The sequence below is a fragment of the Amblyomma mixtum genome, chromosome 9 (genome assembly GCF_055824585.1).
Source record: "Amblyomma mixtum isolate Tamu chromosome 9, ASM5582458v1, whole genome shotgun sequence".
Classification (NCBI taxonomy): domain Eukaryota; kingdom Metazoa; phylum Arthropoda; class Arachnida; order Ixodida; family Ixodidae; genus Amblyomma; species Amblyomma mixtum.
In genome coordinates, this window is record NC_143020.1 from 70,595,109 (window position 1) to 70,622,672 (window position 27,564).

The 27,564-nt window shown below is 45.1% G+C and overlaps 1 protein-coding gene across 4 annotated transcripts in view; it reads left to right on the plus strand.

The window, feature by feature from the left end:
• Nucleotides 1-856: 856 nt before the first annotated feature.
• The window catches only part of su(f) (cleavage stimulation factor subunit su(f)), a 60,328-nt gene continuing 33,620 nt past the window's right edge, over nt 857-27,564 (plus strand). For 2 of the 4 annotated variants that reach the window (XM_089560336.1, XM_089560338.1), the window contains exons 1-3: nt 1,032-1,189; nt 1,566-1,661; nt 4,328-4,423. In XM_089560336.1, coding sequence (XP_089416462.1) covers nt 1,148-1,189; nt 1,566-1,661; nt 4,328-4,423 — 234 coding nt within the window. In that variant the 5' untranslated portion in view covers nt 1,032-1,147. Of the gene's footprint in view, nt 950-1,031; nt 1,190-1,565; nt 1,662-4,327; nt 4,424-27,564 lie in introns of those variants that run through there. The other 2 variants (XM_089560337.1, XM_089560339.1) reach the window with 2 other exon arrangements.

The following is a 27,564-nucleotide window of genomic DNA, read 5'->3' on the forward strand; positions in this document are numbered from 1 at the left end:
AAATCCTATATATAGCTGAGCGCGACATAAGGGCGAAATTTTCAACAGAACCGCACCCCAGCAACGGGGGGCGATGAGGAGGGGCTTGTGGGTGGCACTTCTAAAAGGCGGGGCTCCTCGCTTGAGCTGGAAGCTTCACTTTATAGCTCAATTTCAACGTCAGATTCCCAGGGGGGAGTCAGTTGGACTGCTTTCTCTGTAAAACAAATAGACAGGTTAAATAAAATAAAGGCCACCAGACGGATGCCGGCATATTTTCATCGTCCTTTTCTTCGGAAGCTCTCCTTTTTTTTTTCTTTTTTTCCAACGCGAATACCGGCCGTGACGACCGTATTTCGATGGAGCGAAATGCATGAAAGAAGGTGAAAGAATTCCCCAGGTGGCCGAAATTATTCACGAGCCCTCCCACATTGCGTCCCTCATAGGCCACGTGCCGCTTTGGGAGGTTAAAATCCAGATATATGGCACTTTTTTCTTTTCTTCGGAAATTAAATGTTTTCTTGTGCATCCTCCCGCTCTGAAGACGCCGTCGCCACGGTCTGTGCGCAGCATCTGTAGCAGACACTTGGGTTAAATACCCAAGTACAGTGCGGTGCAGACTAAAAGTAGCGCGGATTACAGATCAGATTTGGCATGAAGTCCTGAAGATAAACCCTCTTTCGTTTTCGGAGGAACGGTTTCTGAAAAACGCGTTTTGTAACCGATTCTGAACTCAAAACACGGCGCCAAATTTTCAGCCCCTGAAATTGAGGGAAAAAAGAAGAAAAATAATCAGGAATCGAAGGAACGGATTGATATGCCATCAGGGGGAGAAACTGCTAGTGGTGCTGCAGTCACTGCGGCACTACAGTCGTTGCAGTGACGCTGCTTGTGCGAAGCGTAACCGCATCACCGCAGAACTCCCAATTCAAAAATGGCGCCAAAATCTCGCAGCAAAAGGCGGAAAAAGGTAATAACTGTCTTGAACAAAGCTAGTCGAGCGAAGTTCACTTCAAAACCATATCGGATTTTGCCTTTAAACAGCCAAACGAGTGGAACGATGTGCTTCCCAACATCGCTGTCGTCCACAGCGATTGCAGCGACGATAGGCGGAAGCGCTTGTTTTTGTTTGGCTATGCTACGTGGTTGTTAATCTTGCCGGAGCGGAATGTTCTCTGGCGCAAAACGCGAAGGATTGCCTCAAATGGAGGTAACTTGACTCTTTCTGTCCTCTAGCTTCTTGCGTGCGGCAGAATTCTTTTCCTACGAATTGTTTTGTGCACGTCGAACGAGTTTAAGCGGCTGTTTAAAGTTTAAAGCTGCTCTAAGCCTAAATACCGCAGCTTGTCAAAATGTTCTCGTCGCCTGTAATTTTGCCATGTTTACGGCGAGACTTTTTCTGCCACGGACCCTGGAACCGACTGCTAACCTACTTAGCTATTTTGTGTTCCAGCAGCTAAATAAATTGCTGCGGACGGTAGTTGTGTCGAAACAGGCAGGCTACCGGTGTCGGGGTCGTGAAGTCGCGGGCATCGAGCTGCCGCGCTACGACTGATTTCGTGTTCCTCTGTTTTTTTGCCGTGCAGGGATACATTCCGGACAGAGTGAAAAACGCCGAAAAGCGCCTCGAACAAAATGTCTACGACGTGGAAGCCTGGAGCATTCTACTCAGAGACGCCCAGGTGAGGCGGGTTGCCTTTGTGTAGTACAGCGGACTGCACGTGTCACGCTACGCTCGAGCTGGTCGTGCGCGACGTTCGATCCAGTGAGACTTGAATTTTAGGCTTCATTATTCGTGCGGTGCGCGAAGGGTACCTTTTTCAAGGTGTCTGTGTTCACTTGCTGAAAAGAACGGTGCGCTAGGAATGCATTGATTGCAAGACGAGCCATGAGGAAGTTGGTATTTGAGGTAGTACAAGTAGATGGCAGTACTGGCGCGGTCCAGACTGACTCTTCGCGGTAGCTTGCACAGAGAAATGCTCTGCCAGTTTTGCTGTGTACAGGAAAAAAGGCTTGTCAAGGGCATCAAATTCACATTAGTACTTACTGATGGCGCTGCCCAGACTTCACTCCTCGGGGTAGCTTGCACAAAGAAATACTGTGCCAGTTTTGCTGGGAAGTCCAGTACAAGAAAAATGGCTTATCAAGGGCTTCAAGTTCATATTACCTAATAATGTGTGGAAAAAGGAGATGCCACTTAGGTAGCACTGGCTGCTTTTTCCTTTTCATGTGTCGAGGGAACACGACATTTTAGGGGAAGCAACAACATGAACGAAAATGGGGTGGCTTGAAAAGTCTAACTGTGCAGTTTTCATTTGTCTCGGTCGATGACCTATAGTAGTAGCTTAGGACTCTGCTTAAGCTTGAATGGCCTTCACAGTGTAAATATGAATGATAGGCCACGCCTCTTCAATGTGCAGTCACAGGTTTGCTGGGCGTAGACCTAGTTATCAAAGCATGTCCTGTGTGCTTTAAGGAATTTGCTGAAGGAAAAGTGGTTGATATAGCAGTGTTGTGGAAGGGGTCTACATGGCATTGTGGCTGATAAGGCATTGAGGCTGTAAATTGTCTTTGGCTGAGCTGCATTAGCTTTAGCTTGCAGATGGAGCAAGTGAATTGAGCTTGTACTTTTGTTGATCACACGGGATATAACTTAGGAGTACTTGTTACTAAGCTTGTATGCTCATATTTATAAACCAAGGCACTGACGAAGTGAGAAGACGGGATGAGTGCTATTTCTTTTAAGTCTGTTACCGAAAGAAGCACATAGAGAAAAAATTCCTCACTGTAGTGTAGGACCACTGAAGGATCACGAATACAATCGTGGTCTCTTTTCTTGATATAAAACACTGCAGCAAGTTCTCGTGCTGTTCTGTTTCGACGCTTCAGCAACACTGCATTCATGCAGGTGAGGCTTGCAGGTGAGGTGAGCCACATCTGTGCAAGTTCCATGCCGGACAAGTAGATGGGCACCTGTTTTTTTAAACGAAATGCTCATGTTCAGTTTGGCTGCCATCACCACAGCGTCCTGTGTGCCCTAAGTGGAGTATTCCACACGTAAATGGGCACGCGTGCACAACTCCTGTTGGGCTGTCTGCATAGGGCACCTTGTGTTTCTTTGTGCATTTCTGCTTCTTTTTTTTTTTTAATGCTCTTGTTCCATCCTCACACTTTGTACCACCCGGCGGTGGCTCGGCGGTTACGGCGCTCGGCTGCTGACCCGAAAGACGCGGGCTCGGCCCCAGCCGCAGGAGTCAAATTTCGATGGAGGCGAAATGCTAGAGGTCTGTGAGCTGTGCGATGTCAGTGCACGTTAAAGAACCCCAGGTGGTTGAAATTTCCGGAGCCCTCCACTACGGCGTCCCTCATGGCCCGAGTCGCTTTGGGGCGTTAAACCCCCATGAACCATAAGAGCAAGCCATAGTTTGGCTGGTCTCAGCACTTGTTAGCTGCACTTCTGTGCAGTAGCTCACGAGGGGTAACTATCGGCATCGCAGTCTGTGAAAAAATTTCGAACATGTGCCAGCCATGACAGAATCATTCTAACGTGTCTGTTCATCCACCTGCATTTGCGGAATCTACTTCACGGCAGTTAGTCACTAGCGTCATGCTTGTGCAGGAGGCTATCAGAGCCTGCGCTGCTCTCCACAAGTGTGCATTGTGGCCTGCACTAATCCTGTACTGTACTTGTACACTTCCAAAGCTAGTAGGACTGGTTAGCAGCCACATTGCATGCCTGTGATGCAAAAGGGAGAATCTAGTAACGTCTGCCCGCTATGCTGTGGGGCTGTAAAATGCAAAGCTTGGCTGCTTTGTTGACTGAAATGAGACCTGTGTATTTTCTGTGCCTCGAAATGGGATATTTTTATCCTTAAAAATCTTTGATCAGGGATTTCATACTGGCATACTATGGGCAACTTCTGAAGTAATTGTTTTTCTTTTGCATTCTTGGAGTTATAAGCACTGCTGTTTAAAGAGTGTGAACAAGGATTGTTCTTTGGCTAAACTGCCTTTGAACCTGAAGCGTGCATTGTTAATGCAATTTAAATTTGAGTTGGGGGTCGTGGTGTCTATAGGAGGTGAGCTGGCACGGTGCTTTTGTTCTTGAAACGAGTACTGCGGATGATATCTTCAATTGTGGTATTAGGACACAAAATGGGGGTATGAACACCATTGATCTGAACTTTGAACCCCTGTGAAGCTTCTCACAAAAGTAAAATAAAATGTTGTGTTAAAAGTGTATTGTGAATGTGGACTGTTGTCTAATGGCTTTTCTCCTCTGCTGCTTTTTACTTTTGTTTCATTCCACATGTGCTGCGACGTCCCGTCGTCCACGGCTGCTGCGCAGAACAAGAAGATTGAGGAGGCCCGTCCACTCTACGAGAAGATAGTGACACAGTTCCCCAATGCCGGCCGCTACTGGAAGATTTACATTGAACACGAGGTTTTGTATCTGCCACATTTCTCACTTCTACCTTCACTTGTTTCTTTTTCCTTCCTCCTTCCGTCCTCTTGAGTTTGGCTCGCTCATTCCACTTCACGTTGAGTCTGCTTTTTCGACACAGCCTCTTCGTTTATTTTTTTTTCTTTCTTTTTAAGCCTTGTTTCTTGGCGCTTGCCATTTTTGTGCAGCTGATTTTGAGTTGTGTGGGTGTGTGTTCCTCCTGTGGAGAGCTGCTGTGGCACAGTCTTTCTGCTGCGAATCAGTGCATGCAACTCTTCATGCGAGCCAGATTTTAAGAATTTGTTGCTTGGCAGAGTTTCTTGCCAATACCATTTGCGCAATCACGCATTGGCTGTTTCATTGGCTATGGATCTGCGGCTACTATGTTCTACTCCAGGGTGTGAGGTAGTGCGTTCTGAACCCCCTGTAGATGTAGACTGGATTCTGACTTGAGACGAAATGCCAGAACACTCATAAACTGCAATTTTGGTTCACTTAAGGGGGGACGCTGGTCTTGAAAAAATTTTTTTATTAATTTAGCCACAGTTATGAAATTTTCAGGGCACATGTATTTTTGCGCGCTGATTCTAGATATGTCATTTAATTTCATGTAAAATAATTCCATGAGCACTTATGCACTTTGTATGCAAGTATTTTGCGGAGAGTTTTGAAGAAAATTTGCTGCAGGAAACTCTCTGAAATGTATGCCATTGGGTTCTCTTGACACCAAGGAATACAATAAGGGTAAAATTATCATCCTGGCTCTCGTAGAACTTGAGTAATAGGGTACTGAAGCTGCCACGTCAGAAGCAGGAATACACACTTTCCTTCTCATTTCTGAAGCGACAACTTCAAAACTCTATAACTCAAGTTCTATGATAGGCAGGAAGACAATTTCACCCTTATTGTATTCCTTGGTGTCAAGAGAACCCGATGGCATACATTTCAGCGAGTTTCCTGCAGCAAATTTTCTTCAAAACTCTCCACAAAATACTAGCATAAAAAGTGCATAAGTGCTCAAGGAATTGTTTTACATGAAATTAAATTACATATTTAGAATCAGGACACAAAAATACATATTCCCTGAAGGTTTTGTAACTGTGACTTCATTAATAAAAATTTTTTTTTCAAGACCAGTGTCCCCCCTTAAGTAAGTGCAGGTCATCAGAAATATTTAAAAGTCTACTTTAGTCGGTGTGCTTCTTAACTGCTCCATCATATGGACCATATAACGGTTAGAATTGTTATTAGTCTAGAATTAGGAGTTCTGCAAATTTATTTATTTATTACCTCAAAGGCCCCGGTTGTGGGGCATTACATGAGGGATGGGCGGATTACATGCAAATTATATAAAGGTTACAGAGTACATAAAGATCAGGATACAGAAAGATGACTGATTACATAAGGATGGCCTCAGTCTATTTCTTGAAGTCGATGCAGTTGACGATGAGTACGGCTTCAGGCGGCAGATCGTTCCTGTTCCGAGATGACATGACAAAAAAAGAACGGAAATGAGATGTAGTTCTTGCAGCGGGTGGGTATACGGTCTTGATGTGGTTGTTGCGGCTAGAAATTGTCACTTTATCAGTGACCTTGAGGTGAGTTTCTTGAAGGAATTCAAAAATTCGTGCTAGGGGTGATTAATCTTGGAGGTCACATGTAATTTGCAAAGCTAGCTTCTGCAGAGCGTCAGAAGGGGCGTAGATTTCAGAGCCAGGTCTCACTACTCATACATGTATGAATGCTGACAATGCTGACATTGGCAATGACTGCCATCGAAACGCTGCTGACTCTTGAAATTGCTGGCTTTGACCAGCATTTTAAAAGTGAGCGTTGCATGCAACAGCAGAAAGGTTGCTAGCCAGCCATCTCGCGTGTGTGTGTGTCAGCGAAGGCTGTCATTCTGTGTTGTTCTTTTGGTAAAACTGCGAGCGTACAGAGAAGTTCGGAGTGCCGGTTGATAATTTAGAACCATTCTCTATGCAGTCTTCGTTGAAGAGAAATAAATTTTTTTTTTCTCTTCTTGGCTCGGGGTTGGTGGGGTGGGTAGATGTCGCTTAGGTAGGGTGGTCTCCCATTCACTTCCTTGCTGTGGTCTCAGTTACTGAGTGGCGTCTCTGACTTGTCTCCCGCACGATGGTCACACACACACACATACACTTACCCACAACTATACTGTTAGTACTATCACAGTAGCTGGCACGCGTGCCCATGCGTGCTTTCTCAAAAGGTGTCTCAAAAGAGGCTCTGAACGTGGGGTGCTTGTTTCGCAGTGTTTCAGCTTGCTTACATTTCTGAAATGCAAGCTGTAAAATGTGAAATAACATTTAACGTTGCTGCCATGTTAGTGCCAACCTGGCAGTCGTGTTTGAGTGTTATTTCGCAGCTTCACTTCTAACGTATGATCAGTTATCTGGTCATACTTGTAGTCGGATAAAACTCGAGAACACATCGGCGAATGTCTCTCAAAGGATGCCCTGCAACCAGTAGTGTCGAATGGTTCTTATGACGTCACGGTTAATCCACTAGCATAGGCCGCCACGGTGGCTCAGTGGTTATGGCACACGGCTGCTGGCCCGAAAGACACGGGTTTGATTCTGGTCGCAGAGGTCGAATTTTGATGGAGGCAAAATTGTAGAGGCTCGTGTACTGTGCGACGTCTATGCACGTTAAAGAACCCCAGGTGATAAAAATTTCCGGAGCCCTTCAGTACGGCGTTCCTCATAGCCTGAATTGTTTGGGCCGTTAAACCCCCATAAACCAAACCAAACCATAGACCAAACCAATCCACTAGCATGAAACCGTGAGTGACTGGTAAATGCCTCAGGGAAGTGGGATTAACAGCGACGTCATGAGTCTGTTCACACCTGTGGCTCGGGGGTCTTCTTTAAGGGTCACAAATGTGTCTACTGGGATACAGATGTCTAAAGTGTAGTGAGTTTTGTGCGGTCTAGCTTTGGGGGAAGGGGGGGGGGAGGGGAAGGAGGAGGTAGGTAGGAATAAGCGAGAGCTTGAATTAGGATTTTTTTGCTGTAAAATCTGTGGAACTTCAGCACATGAGGTCATACTGAGATGAAAGCTTTCGCGGTAGGATATACATTTCTTGGTTTTTAAGCATCTTGCTAGTTGCTCCAAACTCTTGTTATTAAGGTTATTTTCACAGACGTGTAGTTTTTTTACCATTCAGTGAAAGCATTTAGTAGCTGAAGTGTAGTAAACTTGCATGTGAGATGGTTGTCCGGACTGTTGCCTCCTCTTAGCTAAAGCGTGTTTTTTTTATTTGAATCAAGTAGTTTGTAGCTGAAGTTTAGTAAACTTGCATCTTAGGTGGGTGTCTGGGCTGTTGCTTCCTCTTAGCTAAAGCGCGTTTTTTTTATTTGAAATAAGTAGTTGCGTTATTCAATGGGCACTCTACCTCAGCGTGCGCTGTAAAACTGCCGGCCCTGGGGCAGGTTCTCACAGCTTGGCAGCCACATGTCAGGAGCCTCTTTTGAGTACCCCATTTTTGGAAAAACACTGTTACGCTTGACACAGTTACACCTGACGTAGTTATTGCATGAGTTGTGGTTGCCTGATGGACTGGAACATTGAACACTGCACTGGGTGAATGAAGTGTTTGTGTGCTTGTGTGTGTGCGTGGGTGTGTTCGTGTGAATGGAAGCTTTAAATATGGTGCATACTTGTTTGCCTTTGGTGCGGTAGGTTAGGGACATGCATTCGTTGGTGTAATGCTGGAGGTGTGATCCGATCTTTCCTTGCTGTTTCACTATATGGTGTACGCGGCATCTTGCTTCCAACCACTGTTTGCCATTCTTATGTGTAGCTTATTTGGTTGCGGTTAGCAGCCAGCCAGCGGTAGCTTTAGGATAATGCAGTGGTCGGTTTGAATGCAGAGTCCAGTGAGAAGTTCGTTCCCTTGCAGTTGGTCTTAGACGAGGGAGTCATGCTTCGGCCATTCCTGCACTTTCTGAATCCAGTGCCAGCCCTGCATAGGCGGTAGTTAACCCCTGCATGAAACTTGCATGCTCCATCCATTAGCCCCCATTGATATGCGTCGAGAGATGCCTGTGTTGCGCATAGTCCTTATGCCTTTGTGCAGTGGTTGTTTGTATGCATAGTCCCTGCCTTTGTCACTTCCTTCGGCATCAACACTTTCCCTGAGCTGCGGCCGACTGCAATGGGAGTCTGTTTCCTGTTCAGCACTTGCTTTTGAGACGGCGAGATGCAAGTTTGGATTTTATTTGGCTCTGCATCTTTCCCAACTCTAGACGGAAGCTTTGCTAAGGAAACCTAGCTTTGTGCCAGTTTGTGTGTGGTACTTGCAAAGTTCCATTAGCTGACACCAATAAGAATTTCATTCTGAGCTGTACTGTAGTGGTGGCCTAGTGGTTTGAGCATCTTTCTTGCGAGCAGTTGTTGCTGGGGTTCGATTCCCACTGCTGTTAGGTACTCACCGGTTATACAGTGGGTTCAGGCTTTTCCTTGGCGTGGTGCTCAGCTTCTTTCTGGTGGGATTGCTTGGTAAGTTGTTCTTTGATGTCACCTTGCATACGCGAACTGCAGTATGTGCATGGTGCTCTTTGGCCTCAGGTGCCCATGTGCCATAAAAATTCGCCATCGTCATCATAGTTTCATGCCGGGTGCGGCCCTGTTTTATTTGCTCTTACAAATGCTGCATTCCCCCCCTGCTATCACCTGTTGGTGTTCTCTTCAGTCCCATGTAAAAGGTGTGAAACACTCTGCTATCAACAATGGCTTGAACCTTTGGTTCACCAGCAGCACGAGGTGACGGAATGACAGAGCTCGTAGCTGTCATGCTACCAGGCAAGCTATGCCCCAGTAACATGATGTCCAGTGCATGTGTGATTTGATGATGTGTGGATGTGTGGCTTGCGTGAATGTGCACATGAGGATTGTGATGCCCTTTGGGGAAACAGAGTGGCACAACTGAACGCCTCCATGCTTGATGACACGCAGGGATACAAGGATAACTTACCGAGGTTGGTACAAAACCAATCTCTGTCCTGAACCACGGTTGAGGAAACTACTAGTCTTGTTGTCTCCATGTTGGCTATTTTACGCGGAAGACGTGATTTCCGGCGGGACCCAAGTGGTCTTGCTGGGTGAATTGCAAGTTGAGGCACTTCACACCGCTTGAACAATTTGGACTGCTGCTGGCATGTATACTCCATTTCGTACATCAGGTGCACAGCGCTGTTGTTTGCGCTGCCTACCTCCGCTACCGAAAAGTAGTAGTGCGTTCCTTGTGGTGAGTGACAAACAGTAAATGTTCTGTCTGCAGGCTTACTACGTGATACATTTGTCCTGAGCTTGAATAAATGCGCTCTTACTGCTGACACGCTGTCGCTGTATAGTGCCTTAGGCAACTTGGCCACGTAACAAGCGCGTAGTAACACTCCTCCCTTTATTTTGTCATGCTAGCTACTTCCATACCTCTCACAGCGTTGCGCCTCATGTATGAAACTGAGTATTGGATTAGGCAAAAGCATGTGAAGTTCAGTCAGGTGCGCTGTATTGAACTTGAAATTCGTTCAGGAGTGTGACACGTTTCTGGCTGTGTCTCCACTCTTGCACACCTTACACTTGCATGCTTTCCTTGACAGCATGGACAAATGAATGCCATAAGAGAAATTCAAGTTTAGGTATGCTAACTTGAAGACTTAAAGTCTTTATTCTAGTTGATTCCCCCCTCTATGAGAAAAAAAAAAATGGTTTCAGGATTTGCTGCATGGTTCACTGTGTAAAATTAGCAACATGGAGTGCAGGACTGGTTACACGGCGGTTCAGTTGGCGAGTCTTTGTTCGCAAACTTCTGTGTGAATGAGTGTGTGTGCTTAAGGTGATACAGGCCATGCAGCTGTCTTGTGCCACATTTTGGCTGCCTGCAAAAGGATGTTCAGCTGAAACTTCCAATGTGTGAGTGCAACACAGCCAACAACTCACACGGCTGGTGGTCACGTTGATGACACCCACGAAAGGCACCATTGCGGTGGGTCCAGATGTGGAGTTGAAAGCAGAAGACATCGCCTTGGCTCTTCTCTTGGTTGAACATGGCATGATGCTCTTGGATGGTTGCATCATGTTTGCGTAACCATATTGGGTCTTGTCTATTACTGAGAAGTTGACTGGGGTGCTTCAGTCTCAGATCTTGTCACTCACAATCTGATTGGTCCAATGCATAGTGCACAGCAACGTTCCTACTGCCAATCCGATCTTCGTTATTATAGTAACAGGTTAGTTTGCAACTTTGTAATTGGATGTGATGGCTTGCTACTTTTTGACAGTGGCACGTTGATGCTAGCCTGGAATGTGTTGCGCTGACCAAGCCTACACTTTCACATTTTGGCTGCTGAGCCTGAAATATGGGATTGAGTCCTGGCTCAGTCAATGGAGGCGGAATACAAGAAGTGCCCATGTGCTGTGCGGGCGACTTCGGTGGCCATTACAGAACTTCAGGTGGTTCAAATTAATCCATAGCACTCCTCTGTGGTGTTCTTCAGAGTTGTTCTACACACATTCATAAAGCTTGAGGACATCAATCCATGGCCACGTTACACTTGATGTCTGAACTTTCTTGTGGAAATTTCTAATGAGCTGGAGTGGTAACAAGAGCAACACTGCCATATCAACAGCAAATGTGCTCTTTGACAGCGGTGTTCGTGAATTGGAAGCAGCTAGGAAGCTTTCTGGATGTGCGGAGCGGAGGCTCTTGGACTGCATTGAAGGCATTAGGGTACTTTTTTTTGTGCTGTCTTAGTGCACTTTACTCTGGCATCAAACAGAATGTAGTGAACTGTGCATCTAAAAGAACATGACTGGAAATAATTACTTTGGATTAAAATCCTTATATCGAGCCGCCGTGGTGGCTCAGTGGTTATGGCGCTCGGCTGCTGACCCGAAAGACATGGGTTCGATCCAGGCCGCGGCGGCCGAATTTTGATCGAGGCGAAATTCTAGAGGCCCGTGTGCTGTGCGATGTCAGTGCACGTTAAAGAACCCCAGGTGGTTGATATTTCCGAAGCCCTTCACTATGGCGTCCCTCATAGCCCGAGTTGCTTTGGGTCATTAGACCCCCATAAACTAATAAACAATGCAATCCTTATATTGACATATGGGAGAAAACACGAGCCTCATAACAGTAAGCGATGTTGCATGAAGGAGGCCTGTGATTGCAAGATTTGAAAGTGAAAGGCCCTTTGAGACTGAAGAATTTACTTCGTAAAAGCTTGGGGTTTCTGAAATAGTCGCACTAGGCTGCATGGCTTGTAAAGAGTATGGTTGAAGCTTAGAATGTGTGTGTGTGTGTGTGTGAGTGGGCTGGAAGAAAGTGCGGATGTGTGCAGAAACACTGACAGCACACGTCCAAGTAACATACCACACTTGCACATGGCAAGCACAAATCACGTGACACTACATAGAACACATGTTGTCCTGTCTCTTTTCTTTCCTTGAGTTAAAAAAAAAACTGAAAAGAAAAGAAAAAAAGGATGAAATAAAAGTTCATTGGAGACTTACTGTGCATAGGCACTCGGCACGACTGTTTGCAACGGGGCTTCGTTTGTTCTTAGATTCCACGAGCTGCACCGAGAGGGCGTGACCGTCTTTTTTGTAGCTCAATAAATGAGTTGTTCTTTTTTGCCTAAATGGGTTCCTTGCTTAAGCGTTTGTTTAAATTCATTGTGTCTGTGTTTCTTCTGGGGTGTGTGCACTGGGTGGGAATTTCCGAGCCTACACTGGAAAGGTGGTGGTCGTGGTCACAGACTGTCTTCACTGCGATGCAAGGTGATGAGACTGCACTGGAATTGTCGTGCTTGTAATGGACGCTCTGTTTTAGGAACCCCTGGTTATGAAGTCCTGATTAGAGGTGATTGCTGGGCTTTCACTTCGTAGATCTAAAACTCCAGTTATACTGGCAACGTATGCTTCATGTACTACTCCAGTATTTGCAAATTACTCTAAGGTATTGTATGATGGGCAGCCTTTCTGGTTGTGGGGTGAAGTTACCTGACCAGGTAAGTCTTGGAAAACTAATGAACATGCCACTAAGCATATGACGTGGCTTTAGGATCAGACTTTGTGCGGTGAAGCCCATATTCTTGCGAGTTGTTCTTAATTTGGGATTGCTGTGAGTAGGTAATGGGTATTTGAAACTAGTTGGCATCTTTGTTAAGGCAGCCTGACCATTACCGCATAGGCGGTTGGTTGCAGATGAAAAAAATGCCTGAGTGTACTACTCCGTAGACTCCGCCCGCCGTACGAGGCAGAATTAAAAAAAAAAAAGGCGGGATCCGGGCGCTAATTCGATTTAATTAGGGAAATCAGCCACACAGGGCAATAAGTCGCAGTTTCTAAGAATGCTAGGAACGTGTAGATTGAGTTCCCGCGGCAAAAAGACGAGTTCAGATTCCTCTTCAGTGCACCTTTAAAGCAAGAAACCCGAAAGGAAAAGAGTCATCAGTCGGCCATTTGCACTTTTCCACTGCATTCCTCTGCTGCCCTGCGCTCAAAATTCTGAATGAGAAACGTCAGCTTGGGTCAGTAAAGATTTATCACTATCCATATTAATGTGGCAAAAATGCATGAGCTGCTGCTTATTTTTTACACTTTGTAAAAATAGGTTAGTGGCTTTTGCTGGCTTGTTGTTTTGGGGCAAAAGCAGCATTTCCAAAAATAGTTCGGTTTAAAAAGAGTCTCCTTTTCTTTTCCCCTCCACTTGTTTCAGAGGTGTGTTATTAAGCCTGAAAAAACTTTGTGATTGCTGACTGGAAGCATATATTCACGTAGCCTAGCCTTGATGATCTGCAAACATGACATCCCTGTTTGCAATGACTATTTCAGTTTTGCCCTTTTCCAACTTCCAGATACTACATTCTCAGTCAAAGTAACCTGGTTAATAGAGCACGATTTTGTGTCGCTACATACCAGCTTCAGTATGTTCTCAGTGGCTCTATGATGGGGCAGTGGGTAATTGACCATACATGACCTGGATTGGCGTGTACAGCTAGGAGACTTGCAGGGACCTATGTCATTGATAACATACGAAAATTCACTCTGCGTAGATCCCTGGTTGATTGGAACCTAGTTTTCTACACGAGCTGCACTTTGCTGTTTTCGCAAAAACATATGGTGTTCGTATTTGCATGGTTCATTAAAACTTGATCACAAAATCGTCAGGCCAAGTGGCTGGACTGGTGTTGCTCTCTGTTGGAAGAAGGAATGATCAGCCATGTTGCTGCCATTCACAATACATGTTCAGTCGTCTTACACGAGGCAGCAACGCTTGCTATATTAATTAGCTTGGAAAATATGCTGCTGTGTGTTAATTTTTCATTTCTGCATTTTCATATTGGGTATGTACCAGTGACAAGTATGATTTTAATCAATGTAAGACTGCAGAATGCATTATGTTAGATTTTTGATAGGCTGGGATGAGCAGGAATCAAGAATGCAGTTTGCTGCTTGAATGGGAACTTAAATTTTTTTTACTACAATCCTGGTTTATCCTCGCATTCTTTCAGAACATACAACAGTTATATTGCTAGGATTTAACTTGCCGCCGCAATTTTTATTTTTTTGTCGGTAAAATCATCAGCCTGACTATGCCCACTGCAGGGCGAAGGCCTCTCCCATGTCTCTCCAATTAACCCTGTCCTTTGCCAGTTGCGGCCACCGTATTCCCACAGAGTTCTTAATCTCATCCGCCCACCTAACTTTCTGCCGTCCCCTGCTACGTTTGCTTCCTTTTGGAATCCACTCCGTTACCCTTAAGGACCAGCGGTTATCTTGCCTTCGCATTGCATGCCCTGCCCAAGCCCACTTCTTCCTCTTGATTTCGACTAGGAAGTCATTGACCTGCGTTTGTTCCCTCACCCACTCCGCCCGCTTCCGATCTCTTAACGTTACACCTATCATTTTCCTTTCCATAGCTCGCTGCGTTGTAATTAACTTAAGCTGAACCCTCTTTGTTAGCCTCCACGTTTCTGCCCCATAGGTGAGTACCGGTGAGATACAACTGTTGCATACGTTTCTCTTGAGGAATATTGGCAAACTACCATTCATGATCTGAGAGAACCTGCCATATGCGCTCCACCCCATTCTTATTCTTCTAGTTATTTCCCACTCGTGATCCGGATCAGCTGTCACTACCTGCCCTAAATAGACATATTCTCTTACTGCTTCCAGCACCTTGCTACCAATTGCAGACTGCAGTTTCCTTGCTAGACTGTTGAACATAACTTTGGTTTTCTGCATGCTAATTTTTAGTGCCATCATTATGCTCTGCCTGTCTAACTCATTGATTATGGTTTACAGTTCATGTCCTGAGTGACTTAGCATGGCAATGTCATCAACGAATTGCAGATTACTTAGGTATTCTCCACGAACTCTTATCTCCATCTGTTCCCATTTCAGGCCCCGGAATACCTCCTGTAAACAAGCAGTGAATAGCATAGGCGAGATCGTGTCTCCCTGCCGCACACCTTTTTTTATTGGAATTTTATTGCTATCTTTATGGAGAACTATGATAGCTGTGCAATCATTATAAATATCTTCCAATATTTTCGCCTGCATGACTGCTGAGGTTTCCACTGAGTCAAATGCCTTCTTGTAATCAATGGAGGCTATATATAGGGGTTGGTTACATTCTGCGTATTTCTCTATCCCCTGTTGATAGCGTGAATATGGTGTATTGTCGAGTATCCTTTACGATCCCGGCCGCGGCAGCTGAATTTCGATAGAGGCAAAATTCTAGAGGCCCGTGTACTGTGCGATGTCAGTGCACGTTAAAGAACCCCAGGTGGTCAAAATTTCCGGAGCCCTTCACTACGGCGTCCCTCATAGCCTGAGTCGCCTTGGGAGGTTAAACCCTAATAAACCAAACCAAACCTTTACGAAAGCCTGCCTGATCATTTGGTTGACTGAAGTCCAAGGTTGTCCTGACTCTATTAGCGATTACCTTAGTAAATACCTTGTAGGCAGCAAACGGTAAGCTGGTCGGTCTGTAATTCTTCAAGTCCTTGACGTCTCCTTTCTTATGGGTTAAGATAATGTTAGCGTTTTTCCAAGCTCTAGGTACGCTCAAGGTCACAAGGCATTGCGTACACAGGGTGGCTAGTTTTTCGAGCACAATCTCTCCTCCATCCTTCAACGAATCTGCTGTTATCTGATCCTCACCAGCTGCTTTTCCCTTTTGCATTGTTCCTAAGGCTTTCTTTACTTCCTTCTTCGTTACTGGCATGATGTCCCATTGCTGTGCTCTACTGCCTCTCTCAGTAACAGTCTGATTGCAATCGCTACTGTATAGATTTGTGTAAAACTCTTCGACTGCTTTAACTATCTTATCCACATTGCTAATGACATTGCCCTATTTGTCTCATAGCGCATACATCTGGTTTTTACCTATGGCCAGTTTTCTCTTCACTGCTTTTAGGCTACCTTTGCTCTTTAGAGCATGTTTAATTTTCTCGATGTTAAACTTACTGATGTCGGCTACCTTGCGCTTATTTATTAACTTCGACAGCTCTACGAGTTCTATTCTGTCTGTGGAGTTAGACGTCCTCGTGCTTTGGAGTTTCTTAATCAGATGTTTAGTCTCCTTAGATAGCTTGCCGGTATCCTGTCGAACCATCCTACCGCCTACTTCTACGGCGCACTCCATAACGATAGCTATGAGTTTATCGTTAATTTTTTGAACATGTTGACGTCTTCAGTTAAAGCAGGAAATCTGTTCTTCAGCGACATTCTGAATTCCTCTACCTTCCCTCTTAACGCTAACTCTTTAATAGCTTTCCGCTTCACTAGTTTCCTCCATTCCCTCTTCAAATCTAAGCTAATATGAGACCTGTGGTGGAACGGACCTTTTCGAGCACCTCCACATCCTCTACGATGCCAGGGTGGGCGCACAGTATGAAGTCTATTTCATTTTTAGTCTCACCTCTGGGGCTCTTCCACGTCCACTCCCTGTTTGCTCATTTGCGGAAGAAGGTATTCATGATCCGTAAATTATTTCTATCTGCAGACTTTACTAATAACTCTCTCCTGCTATTCCTAGAACCTATGCCATAGTCACCTACTGCCTGGTCTCCAGCTTGCTTCTTGCCTAACTTCGCATTGGAGTCGCCCATCAGTACAGTGTACTGTGATTTTACTTTGGTCATTGCCAATTCCATGTCTTCATAGAAGCTTTCAACGATCTGGTCATCATGGCTTGATGTAGGCGCATAGGCCTGCACCAACTTCAGCTTATACCGCTTATTAAGCCTAATTACGATAGCTGCTACCCTCTCGTTAATACTATGAAACTCCTTTATGTTGCCAGCTATATCCTGATTGATGAGGAATCCCACGCCACTAGGTAAAATTAGTGACCCTTGTTAGTGACGGAAGGACCCAATTCAATCTTAGTTTTCAAGGAAACTCTATAGTTCCCACATTTGACTTGACCCAAATGCTGTGTACCATATATTATACGCCATGCAGTTACTATGCTCAATAATGCAATGGTACAATATTGAAAAAAAAACAAAGCTTTTTTGAGAGTTTCAGCTAGAGCAGGCTTGTGAAAAGCATTACTGCAGCATTTGCTGCTGCTCAGTATTAATGGCATTTGTCGAAATGCTCTCTGTCCGGAACAGCTTGAAATTGCTGCAGTTGCTGGAAACAAGGTATCGCTTGTCCAAGCAGAAGTGTTTAATCGCAAGAGCAATTAATGGTGGTATACAGCGTATTCCATTTGCCTGGCCAAAGGAGGCATATGGTCCTTTTGTTTAAGTCGCCATCAAAAGCTGGCAGCGAGGCCAATGGGGCACTGCTGTTGGTTGCTTGTATCAGTGCTTCCATTGCAGAAGTTATCTGTGCAGCTTTCTTTCATCTGGTATCCCTTTTCAGTTTGATCTCGGAATAGGTGGATTCGAAGATTTGACGTCTTGCCGTCCCCTGCCTTTCTCGCACAAATTTTCCATAGTTTTCTTTTGCAGATTTCCTCTGTCTTTGCCATGCAGTGACAACACACTGTCTGTACTTCAGGCAATCCAGTTTCTTTTGGATTCCTTTGAACACTCTTTTTTTTTTCTTCTGATTACATGGGCTAGTGTCTGGCCTTTAATAATAGCTACTTCAAGTTGAGGTGTTCGCTTGAACGTTAAATTTTCTCGGGAAAGGGAGAGGCACAATACCAATGAACGTTGAATGGAAGTGCACATATTGGGGTGAATAGCTGAGGCTGGGGAGGGGTGTTTAGTTTTTAATAATAGTTACTTCAGGAACAGCTTCTTTATTCCTATATATGTCATCTCTCTCCTCACCTTCTTTGCTTTCTTGTGTCTCCTATCCACTGGAAACCATGTGTTTGTACTTATCAGTATGCTGGCACTGCTGGTATCACAATCTCGCAGGATGGTTGTAGGATTCTACCTCTGGATTTGCCATGAATTGTGCTGGTGTATTATCCTTGCTATAATTAAATGGAGTACCTAATTCAGAAGTGCACCTAATCTTCTCATCACAAAAAAAATCTAAACTTGTGCATCCAGACTTGTCTAACTACCCGCAATTCATTTTCTGCCACTGAAATTGTGGAACACCAGAGTGACAAAATTACCAATAACTGCATGCAGTATCGTATGATGCATGAGCAGATACCTCTGTCAAACTGCATTCTGGATGATTGTCGTGTCGGGGAGTGTATATTAGAGTGACAAAAAGATATTATATTACCTAATCATTTTTTTATCACGACTGGATGAAGAAAACGTTTTCGTTCTCGATGGAATTTCTGCATGAAATACATTACACTGCCTTCATGTGCGAGGTTAGAAGCGAATTTGCTGAGATGCCGCCTATTGCATGGCGACACATTCAGATGGTCCTTGCATCTGTTTAAAGGGTTGTCTTTTTTTATGAATAGGGGTAATCAGTGTAGCCACTAACGTTTCCCAACTTTTTGCATTGTTTTACCTAATAATTTAGTTTGGCCTGATTTTGTTATAAGCTGGCAGGAATAGGTGCCTTGCAGTAGGGAAATGTAGGCAACCCGCACTGAAGTTGCTGTGTCGATCGCAGCTCCATAACAGGCAGCCTAATGAGAGGGTGAAGTAGCTTTGGCGCTTCCCTGGTGCGTTTCCACGCCACCTGCCTGCCCTTGTATGCAAAAGAGTTTCTGTGCTCTCTGAAACCACTCGTGGCGTGCTTCAGCTAACTGGGCTACATTAGAGATAAGCTAGGCAAGGAATGTTGTCAGCCAAGTGCATGCCTCTAATGGTTCGAAATGAGGTTTTGCATTTGTAGCGGCCCAAGCGGCTGATTTCAGCAGTTTTTTGGTACCCTGTGGAACAATTTCAGTGCCACCTGGGCCCTGAGGCTGCCTGTACTGGGCTTCGATGTAGTAAGTAATCCTAGGTTGAATTTGTGACTACTTCTGCAAGTGGACGTGAACTCTTTTTTTTCAACATGCCTTGTTAGGTGTAATTTAACTTGGATATAAGTACGACATACAGAGGGTTTTAACGCGAGAGCGTTAAGGGCCCCGTGTCACAGAAATGCCGGTGTTGGTGTCGGCGGCGTTGGCCGTGAGCAAAAAGTCCCAGAAGCAATAATAAATAAGTCTTTCGGGTCGTAGCTTGGATTAGTCTTCAAGGTTTTTACTGATCTAGTGTATTGTCTATCACGACGTGCTGTCGTATGCAAAACTTGTCATGCCGGCTTTTGTCAGTATGAAAATGCGGCTATCGCATTCGCCGGGTGCCCCTGCAAGTTTACAAGCATAAAGCCCCGGGGGGGGGGGGGGAGCGACACAAGCACACAACCGTACAAACTTACTGCTGCTTCAACCAATTGCTTTCATACACTCGCGCCCCTGCGCCATGGTGTAGAGCACACGTGAGTGCCCCGGCCATGTTTTAATTTCTACTTCCACTGCTCATCTACATCCTTGCGACCGAGGCTAGCACCCCACGCTCACTTGTGATGCCTCACAACCCTGATATCTCTTACCGTGAGGTTAAGGCTAAAAAAAAAACACCAACAAATGACATGACGGTCACCACGTGTCAATGCAGTATTCAGCGACAGCTGTTAATGCGATATGTTGTGGTTGAGAATAAGAGCACGGCCTCTTCCTCTTACCTGTGCAGTTCTATGGTGCTCTTTTCAGTATCCCACACATAGTCATTTATGTGCCAGCGTATACAGCTCGTTCAGTCGAAAAGCCCTCGGCATCTTAGTTGTAGCTGCCGGCACCACGCCTCAGAAAAAAGTGTGTCATGCCAACCGTTTGCGACAGAATGTTCCAGATGGTGCAATATATACCATTCAGCGTTTCGAGCAGCATAAACTTCATAGTTAAGTTAGAGAGCTTGTGGCAGGAATTCGAACTCACGACCTATAACTGGGGCTGCAGGTGTCCACCGAGATGTGTGAGACAGTTACTGCAACTTCCTTTCCTCACATCCAATTTTCGTTTCCTTCATTATGCACCTCTTTCTCTCTCTCTCTTCTTTCACTCCCACCTACCTCCCTTTCCTTAGAGTGGTGTTCGGGTGTCCATCGATTTGTGAGACAATCACTGAGATTTACTCTCCTCAAAAGTGTGTTGATTTCAAAGCTGTTTCCAATGGGCAAGGCGTCGCGCTGAATGGGCGATGGCGTTCCATGGACTCCCTGGCAGCGCTGCAACACGCTGTCGCGTTCCACTCCTTAAGGCGAACCTTATAATAAGCACATTAATTATATTGCGAATACGGCAGCATCACGTTTGGGTTTTCTACGGCGGAATTTCAGCCATTTACCAAGTAACTTAAAAACACAGCTGTATTTCAGTCATGTACGCTCCATACTTGAATATGGATGTGTTTGCTGGGACCCACACACATCTGAGTGTGTAGGAAAATTAGAGAAAATTCATAATAGGGCAGTTAGATTTGTTCTTGGTAATTATAATCGGCAAGTTAGTATGACGGAAAGCAAACGAAAACATAACTGGCAAGAGTTGAAGGACTGTAGAAGGTACATCAGATTGAAATTTTTCCATGAGATTTATTATTCAAAAACTGGCATAAACCGCAAACAATATATCCAGGCACCTCATTATATCTCAAAGCGACTGGACCACTGCTTGAAGGTCAGGGAATTTTCTTGCTTTATTCTTTTTTTGTTAGAACTGTTTGGGGACTGGAACAGTTTGCCATCAAGCATTGTATGTATTACGTCGAATGAAGCATTTTTCCATGCACTGCAATAATTGTTTTATACCTATAATTAAGTCTGTACCCCCCTGCTGTAATGTCCTGCAGGGCGATGCAGGTAACTAATTAATAAAATTAAGCGTCTTCCAATTTTTGTTGCCCAAATTGCAATCAATTCGCTCGGCTGCCCAGCACGACGCAGGTGGAACAAAGGCTGTTGGAATTCTTTGGTCTCTGTCAGCAATAAGTGATTTCCATCTGCCGAACATATTTTCAGCATCATTTTGGCTGAACATGTGTGATGGTAGCTGCACGCAAGTTGCGTATTTGATTTCGGCTGTGCTCACTGAAAGTACTTGAGCTGCGCTGTAAACACATTATGAGTGCACAAAAAGCACTGAAGCCCACTATTGGTGTGCATGGAGTGACTGCAAGCAGGCTCTACAGTTACATACCACTTGCTGTGCATTGCACACTCCCTTATGTTCAAATGAAGAGAGCAAGAATTTTCAATTGGATATTAAGTAAAGGCTTTATCCTTGCTGGTGAAAATGCTGAGGTACAACTTTTAATACGAGCTGCTGCAAAGCATTCATAGCTTTGCTGTATGGAGCGGTCCCAAATCGGTGCTCGGTAACATGACTAGTGGTTGCTGCCGTGGTTGTATTCTATGCTTGGCGATGTTAGATCAGAAGGTGGAATGGTATTCAGTACGGCTTCTAGCCTTGGAAGACATCTTCCATTATCTTGCGGAAGTTCTTAACTTCAAGAAAAATTTGTTTTTGGGTCACCAGGCCCACTGGTTGCTAAGTGTGAGGAATTTTACCAGGCGTTCTTCGCTTGCTGCCCGAAGTTACTTACCAAGGAAGCCAGTAAAGTGAAGGATGCTGGGAAGAAAGTAATGATTAAGAGCAGATAGGAAATCAAGATGGCGGGACCACGTTGTGTGGAGTTAAGGTGGAGGTTTACTGGAGGGTGTTCTAAATCACATTCGCGCCTGGCATAGTCAGTCTCCCAAATTGTAGCATCTTTCGTCGAGGACAGTTGTAGGACGTGGAACTCTTGGCTTGCAGACTGCCATAATTCTCTAGTGTGGCGCTTCACTGACAGCCAGGAGGGCCTGCCTTGGACAGATGCAACATACCTCTTGAACAGATGGAACACTTGCAGGCTGTAGTGAAGCGTATGCCGAACTTCTTAGGTTCTGCTGAAGCCCAATAGTTATCAGTAATGTGCATTCAGGTTGCTTCTGGGGTATTCATTGTCTAGATTGCTCAAGAGTTATTTTCTTGAAGAAGTTGTTGCTATTGGCCCAATATATAGGTTTCCTTGCAATCTATGCCACCTGATATGCGGTTAAAAATGAGTGCGCTCTTCAGCACGTTGTGCTTGGTTGCTTAGGTCACTCCATGGCAGTTGTGGCCTGCCTTATCATTGTCTCCATCATGGCCATTTGCGTGATTGGTAAATTATCTGCTTGGCATTTTTGTGCCCAATGTGTTTGCTGAACGCTCTAGTTGTGTGGTACGGCGTTGGAGCCATTACAAAGGGTTCGCCTGCAGTGTGTGTTGGATAGCTGACAGTTCAGCAGAAACCCACTTTATGGGAGGGAAACATACTTCAAAATCGTAAAGCAGTGCTTGCAAAATGGGTGGAAGAAGCCAAAAACCTGCTACACATTTTGGCCTACGTCAGGGAGTAAAAAGTCTTAGCAGCAGCTGTGCTGTGCACCTAACAGAGGTGACCATTCTTAAGCTCTTGCTCTCATGTGTCGGCTTACCTAAAGCTTTTCGTTTCTGGGACATATTTCTTTTTGGATTTTCGGGGTTAAAAGTTGGGCTGTACTTTTGAAATTCAAGTTCGGGTTGGAAGTGAGTATTCTTGGGTCCCTTTCTTCTTTTACAGCAAAAATAAGTGCATGTTTTGGTGCGGTACTTATAATTTCGTCTATTTTACAAGTAACTGGCCCATAAATGGCAAGTTACACCTTGAAACTGCTCGCCAATTTGGGTATTCGTTACAGTTAATTGCATAAATTATCATCCCTCTGTGCAGCACTTCTATGTCTGTTTAAGACCTGCCTCCCTTTTCACACTGAGAAAATTTGAAACATCAATGTTGCTGTTTAAAATGTTCGGCTGTCTTTGCGCAGGAAGCTGTTAGAGGTGGGCAACACTTGATATCTGTTATGTTGATGTTGGCATAAAATGATGATGATGATGATGATATTGATGCGACTAAAACATCCCGTCAGTACCTTTCTTGCCTTTCATTTTTAAAACATGCCTTTTTAGAACTTGCCAAGCTTTAGAACAAGTCTAAAATTGTGAACAGTTTACCGAAAAAAAAAAAAAAAAATTGGCAGTGGCTTAGCTCTGGTTAAGCCTGGATATACAAGCGAAAAGCTGCAGTTATGCTTTGTTTGACGTCATGGCTGTTGCAGTTCGTGCGCAATGCACTGGGAGCACCACGATAGCGGTGTAGGCAAGCGCGTTATATAGCCCTCCTTCCGCACGCGTAGTAACTGTGGTAAACACGCGGCTGCAAGTAGCGTCATACGAGGAAGCCGAGCGCGCACCGATGCACATTCGGTAAACACGCGCAGAGTGCGCGAATGACGGCGAAGGTCGACCGGCGGAGCCGTGCTCAGCGATGGCTCCGCCGACCACCTGCGCCTCTCCAGTGACGTCACGCGGCGAACTCGGGCGTGCGCAGCTGTGGCTAAAATTGATCACGGCGCACGCCAGGCCCAGTGTTGACAAGCCTAGTGAAGCTTTTCGCTTCAAAAGTCATCCGAGAATAAGTACAAGGCATCAGCTAGTTTCCTGTGCAGTGCGTTTAGCTTTGTGCATGGTTAGTTAGCTCTGCTCAACTGATGTTTCATTCTCAGCTAGAGATCAGCTTAATCAGATATTTCGTAAATCTGCTCAAGGTGCAAGAATGGGGCCAAACTGGGTATTTACCTGAACATTAGGGGCCTTACTTGTACACAGCTATTGCTATAGTGTTCTCCCAACACCATGAGAGTAGCCTCTTGTGGCACTTTCTCAAAAGCTCCCAATTTTCCAGACCTCTTGGATGGTATTTTCATTGGGGATGTCTAGTTGTGGCATAACTAACTACACTGACAATAACACATCCCCAAAGGAAGTTCAGTATGCAGCTGTTGTGAAAAGAAAATGTTAAGAACTGACATTTCAGCATTACTTTGTATCACCTGTTCACAATGGAGGTGGAGCCCGCCACGGTGGCTCAGTGGTTATGGCGCTCGGCTGCTGACCCGAAAGACACGGGTCGATCCCAGCTGCTGCGGTCGAATTTTGATGGAGGCGAAATTATAGATGCCCATGTACTGCGCATTGTCGGTGCACGTTAAAGAACCCCTGGTGGTCGAAATTTCTGGATCCCTTCACTATGGCATCCCTCATAGCCTGAGTCGCTTTGGGACGTTAAACCCCCATAAACCCATAAAACATTGGAGGTAGAAGGTGACAATGGCTGGTTTTGTACTGGTGTGCTTTGCGCAGTCTCATTTGTGTTCACTCTTCCAGCATTGTTTTCTGCTGCCATTTTGAACAAGGCAGCCACAGTGGTTCTGAATGTCAGTTTCGTTTTAGTCCCAGTTTTTAAGTGGCCATTACGTCAAGTAATTTCTATTGGAGTTGGGTGTTTCTGAGGAACTCATCGTAATGAAGACTGCATTGCATGGTTTTGCTTTTAATGGACTTATCTCTAGTCCCCATTGTTTTGAACACTTTATGTTTCACTTTATGTTCCACAGCTGGAAGCGTGCGTAGGCATGTGTAGTGCCTGTCTAAGGGCGCATTCACACTTGTCCAGAAATCCGGTGAGCAAAGCGGATTCGCTCGCTGCAAAAAACTAGGGCCTGGTCTCACTTGTTGACGCCTGGGCGAGGCAGAACCACCGTGCCGCTGCTTTTTCTCGCTTTTGCACATCACGTCGCCGCTTGCGTCGTACACAGATACAGTGAGAAAAGAGCATAAATTTACGCTGTCTACGTACCATAAGCTTATGCAGGCTTGCGTACGCTAAACGCAGGTGCATTCCCACTTTTAGTTCAGCGTATGCTAGCAGAGATGCAAAAAAAAAACTCAGCCTATTGTGGCGCCATCTGGTTGTCAGGACGGGAACCATTACTGTAAACAAACCGACTCTCCTCTTCAGCCTAGAAGCGGCAGAATCGTCACTCTAAATAAAAAAAAATACAGCAAGTTTTCACTTATACCTTTGTTAGAGGTGAGGTGAGACGAAGCGAAAGACCGCTGCCCCATTTATGGCCATTGAACGCACTTAAAAGGCAGCAACAACGAGAATTCAGTCCAAAGCGAGTGGTCCGGCTTCGAAGGGCGCCGCGGAAATTGGTCTGGACCGATCGGCCTCGCCGCGCCGCTTTCCGCCCCGTTCGGCGTCAAAAGCAACGTGTAAAGGGTACCGGGCTTGTCCACAGTTCTTGAGCAGTTGCTTTTGAAAAATTATCTGGTCACGATCAGTTTTGTTCCTGGTAATGTGCACATGCTACCACATAGACTTACAAGCTGTGCATATGTGAAGATTTGGGACAGGCCTTGCTGCCTTTGTACAGAAGTAGTATAAGATTTCTTGGCACGCGTCTGCTGTTAGGATCTGAGTGTAATTATGCTTAGCCTCAGCCTCTTCCTGTTGCAGCCTGGGTGTGAGCTGATGAGTTTTATTAAACACCAAGCCCTCAAAGTTTTTCTAATGCCTGTTAAGCAAAATTTGTACAGAATTCTCGCTGCAGTGTACTACATGTCTGGGAACCTGTGCCATCTTGCAGCCTTTAGTTATTGCACCTAGTTGCTAAGAGGCATCTAAGCCAATGTAAGTGTCCGCTAAGTGAAGGATGCGGTGCGAAAGGCGGAGACGTGACTCGACTAACAGCACTTGTTAGTCGTGTCACATCCCTTTCTTTGCACTGTTTTCTTCACTTAATGCAGCTACTAGACCTCCTAAATGCCCTATTGGATGTGTTCATTAGTTGACGTACTAGGAGGATGAGATAAAATTGCAACTTTCTTGGAAGTCTGAGGCATGGCATTTGGATTTGTCACTTGATTGGTTGCTATAAATTTGTGGTTGAGAGTGTCTGGTGGCAATTTGGACATAGCTGCTGGTTAGTAGCCGAACGGGAGCATCAGTACCAGCAATGACTTTCGGCCTGTTCATTCTGTTGCTGAAAGTTATACAAATAGTACCCCAATTGCTGTTCCGTTTTGAAGAGCACCAGCTAGGCATAGTTTGGAACACGTCGAACATCCCCACTCTTCTGGCAGTGGTGACAAGTGTTGTTTCTCATCATTTGTTTTCACCTGCGGGTTCTCCAAATATCACTACTGCCCTCCCTTGGACCTTTTCTTTTTAGGTCACCATTAGTTTAAGGTTGCTATACTTAGTGGTGTTGGGTGGAAGAGCGTTTGTTTTGTATTCATTTTCAGCCTCGCCATACCAGATGTGGTGAAATTTTCCTGGAAGGTCGTGCCATGACCACTGCCACCACCTTGATCCAGTGTTGGCTCGGACATTGGGGGCGGGTGCAACGTTTCATGGGGAGTGTGTGTGCATGCTTTTGGAGAGTGCCTTGCATGCGTTCCGTAGTGCAGAGTGATGGAGACTCCAAGGGTTCAAGTGCCATGATGGGTTTGACCTGCCTATGTGTGCACAGGTAGGGTCCCAGCAAACCAAAAACCTCTCAGAAAGACGTCTAGCTAGACGTCTCTGAGAGGTTTTTGGTTTGCTGGGGTGCAGGCTACTAGGCAGGTGGACGGGTGGGTGCTGAGGACTAAACCCTACTTGCCCGCCGAGTTTCAAGAGGCAGCCACTGTTGAAATTTCTTTTACAAAAGCTCCAGTCAGTAAGCAGTTACTGTGCTCAACCTCAGCTGTGCTTGGCATTGATTTCACCTTATTTGGAGGCTCTGGTATTGTTGGAGAAACATGAAGCAGTGCAGGAATTTTTTTGTCATCAACTGGCAAGCATATAATGCGTTCACTGAAAGCAAAACGCAAAGTTACTAGGAAGGCTATGGCCAGAGTTGGAAGGAAAAAAAAATACTAAGGTTTTGAACTTTGGAACATTCAGTTTCACACGTCAATGTGTCTGTGAGGAGAAAAACAAAATTGTGGACTTTTTATTTTTTGAGGGTGGTCACAGCATTCACAGGACGGGGTTAATTGGAGAAATACGGGAGAGGCCTCTGCCCTGCAGTGATTGTAGTCAGGATGAGGATGATGATGATCTATGAAAGCTTTAATAAAAGTAAAGCACCTTTAATTGTTTGCTAGTTTTATTGTCATCTATACTTCAGAGTATTGTACTTCTTGGAAAGCAATTTGCAGGTGGGGTGTTAAAAAAGCTTTGCCTAGCATTCAATTGGCTGACATTCGGACAGCTTACTGCAGTTGGTCAAAGTAGCTGAGTACCACAAGGACAGTTCGCTGAGCTGCCATTGCTTTGCCATTATATTCTGCACTATGCTCAAGTTCTTCCAGAGCTCTCATTCATATCTTGGTTGTACACTTGACATCATTTGTTTCTTGTTAGCAGAGCAGCGTAACATAATGTTCCGTGCAGTGCTGAAATTCAAGGATGTGAGAAGTAAGGGGTTTGTGCCGACTGTAACCACTCTGCTAACTTTTATTATAATATTTTATAGGTGAGGAATCCGCAGAAAATTGCGAAAGACATTTAAGACTGCTTACGTGCTTTGAATGTGAAAACATCGTCTTATCATGAGCCCTCTTACAAGGTTCACTGAAGATTCCTTGCTTACTAAGGACAAACCTACTCATTAGCATACAGTCGTAAGGCAACGCATACGCTAGATTCATTTTTATTAGCCAAGAAGTAACGCGGTTTTGTGGCCTATGGATTGCGTGCTCGCATTGCAATCTGAAGGTCCTTCGT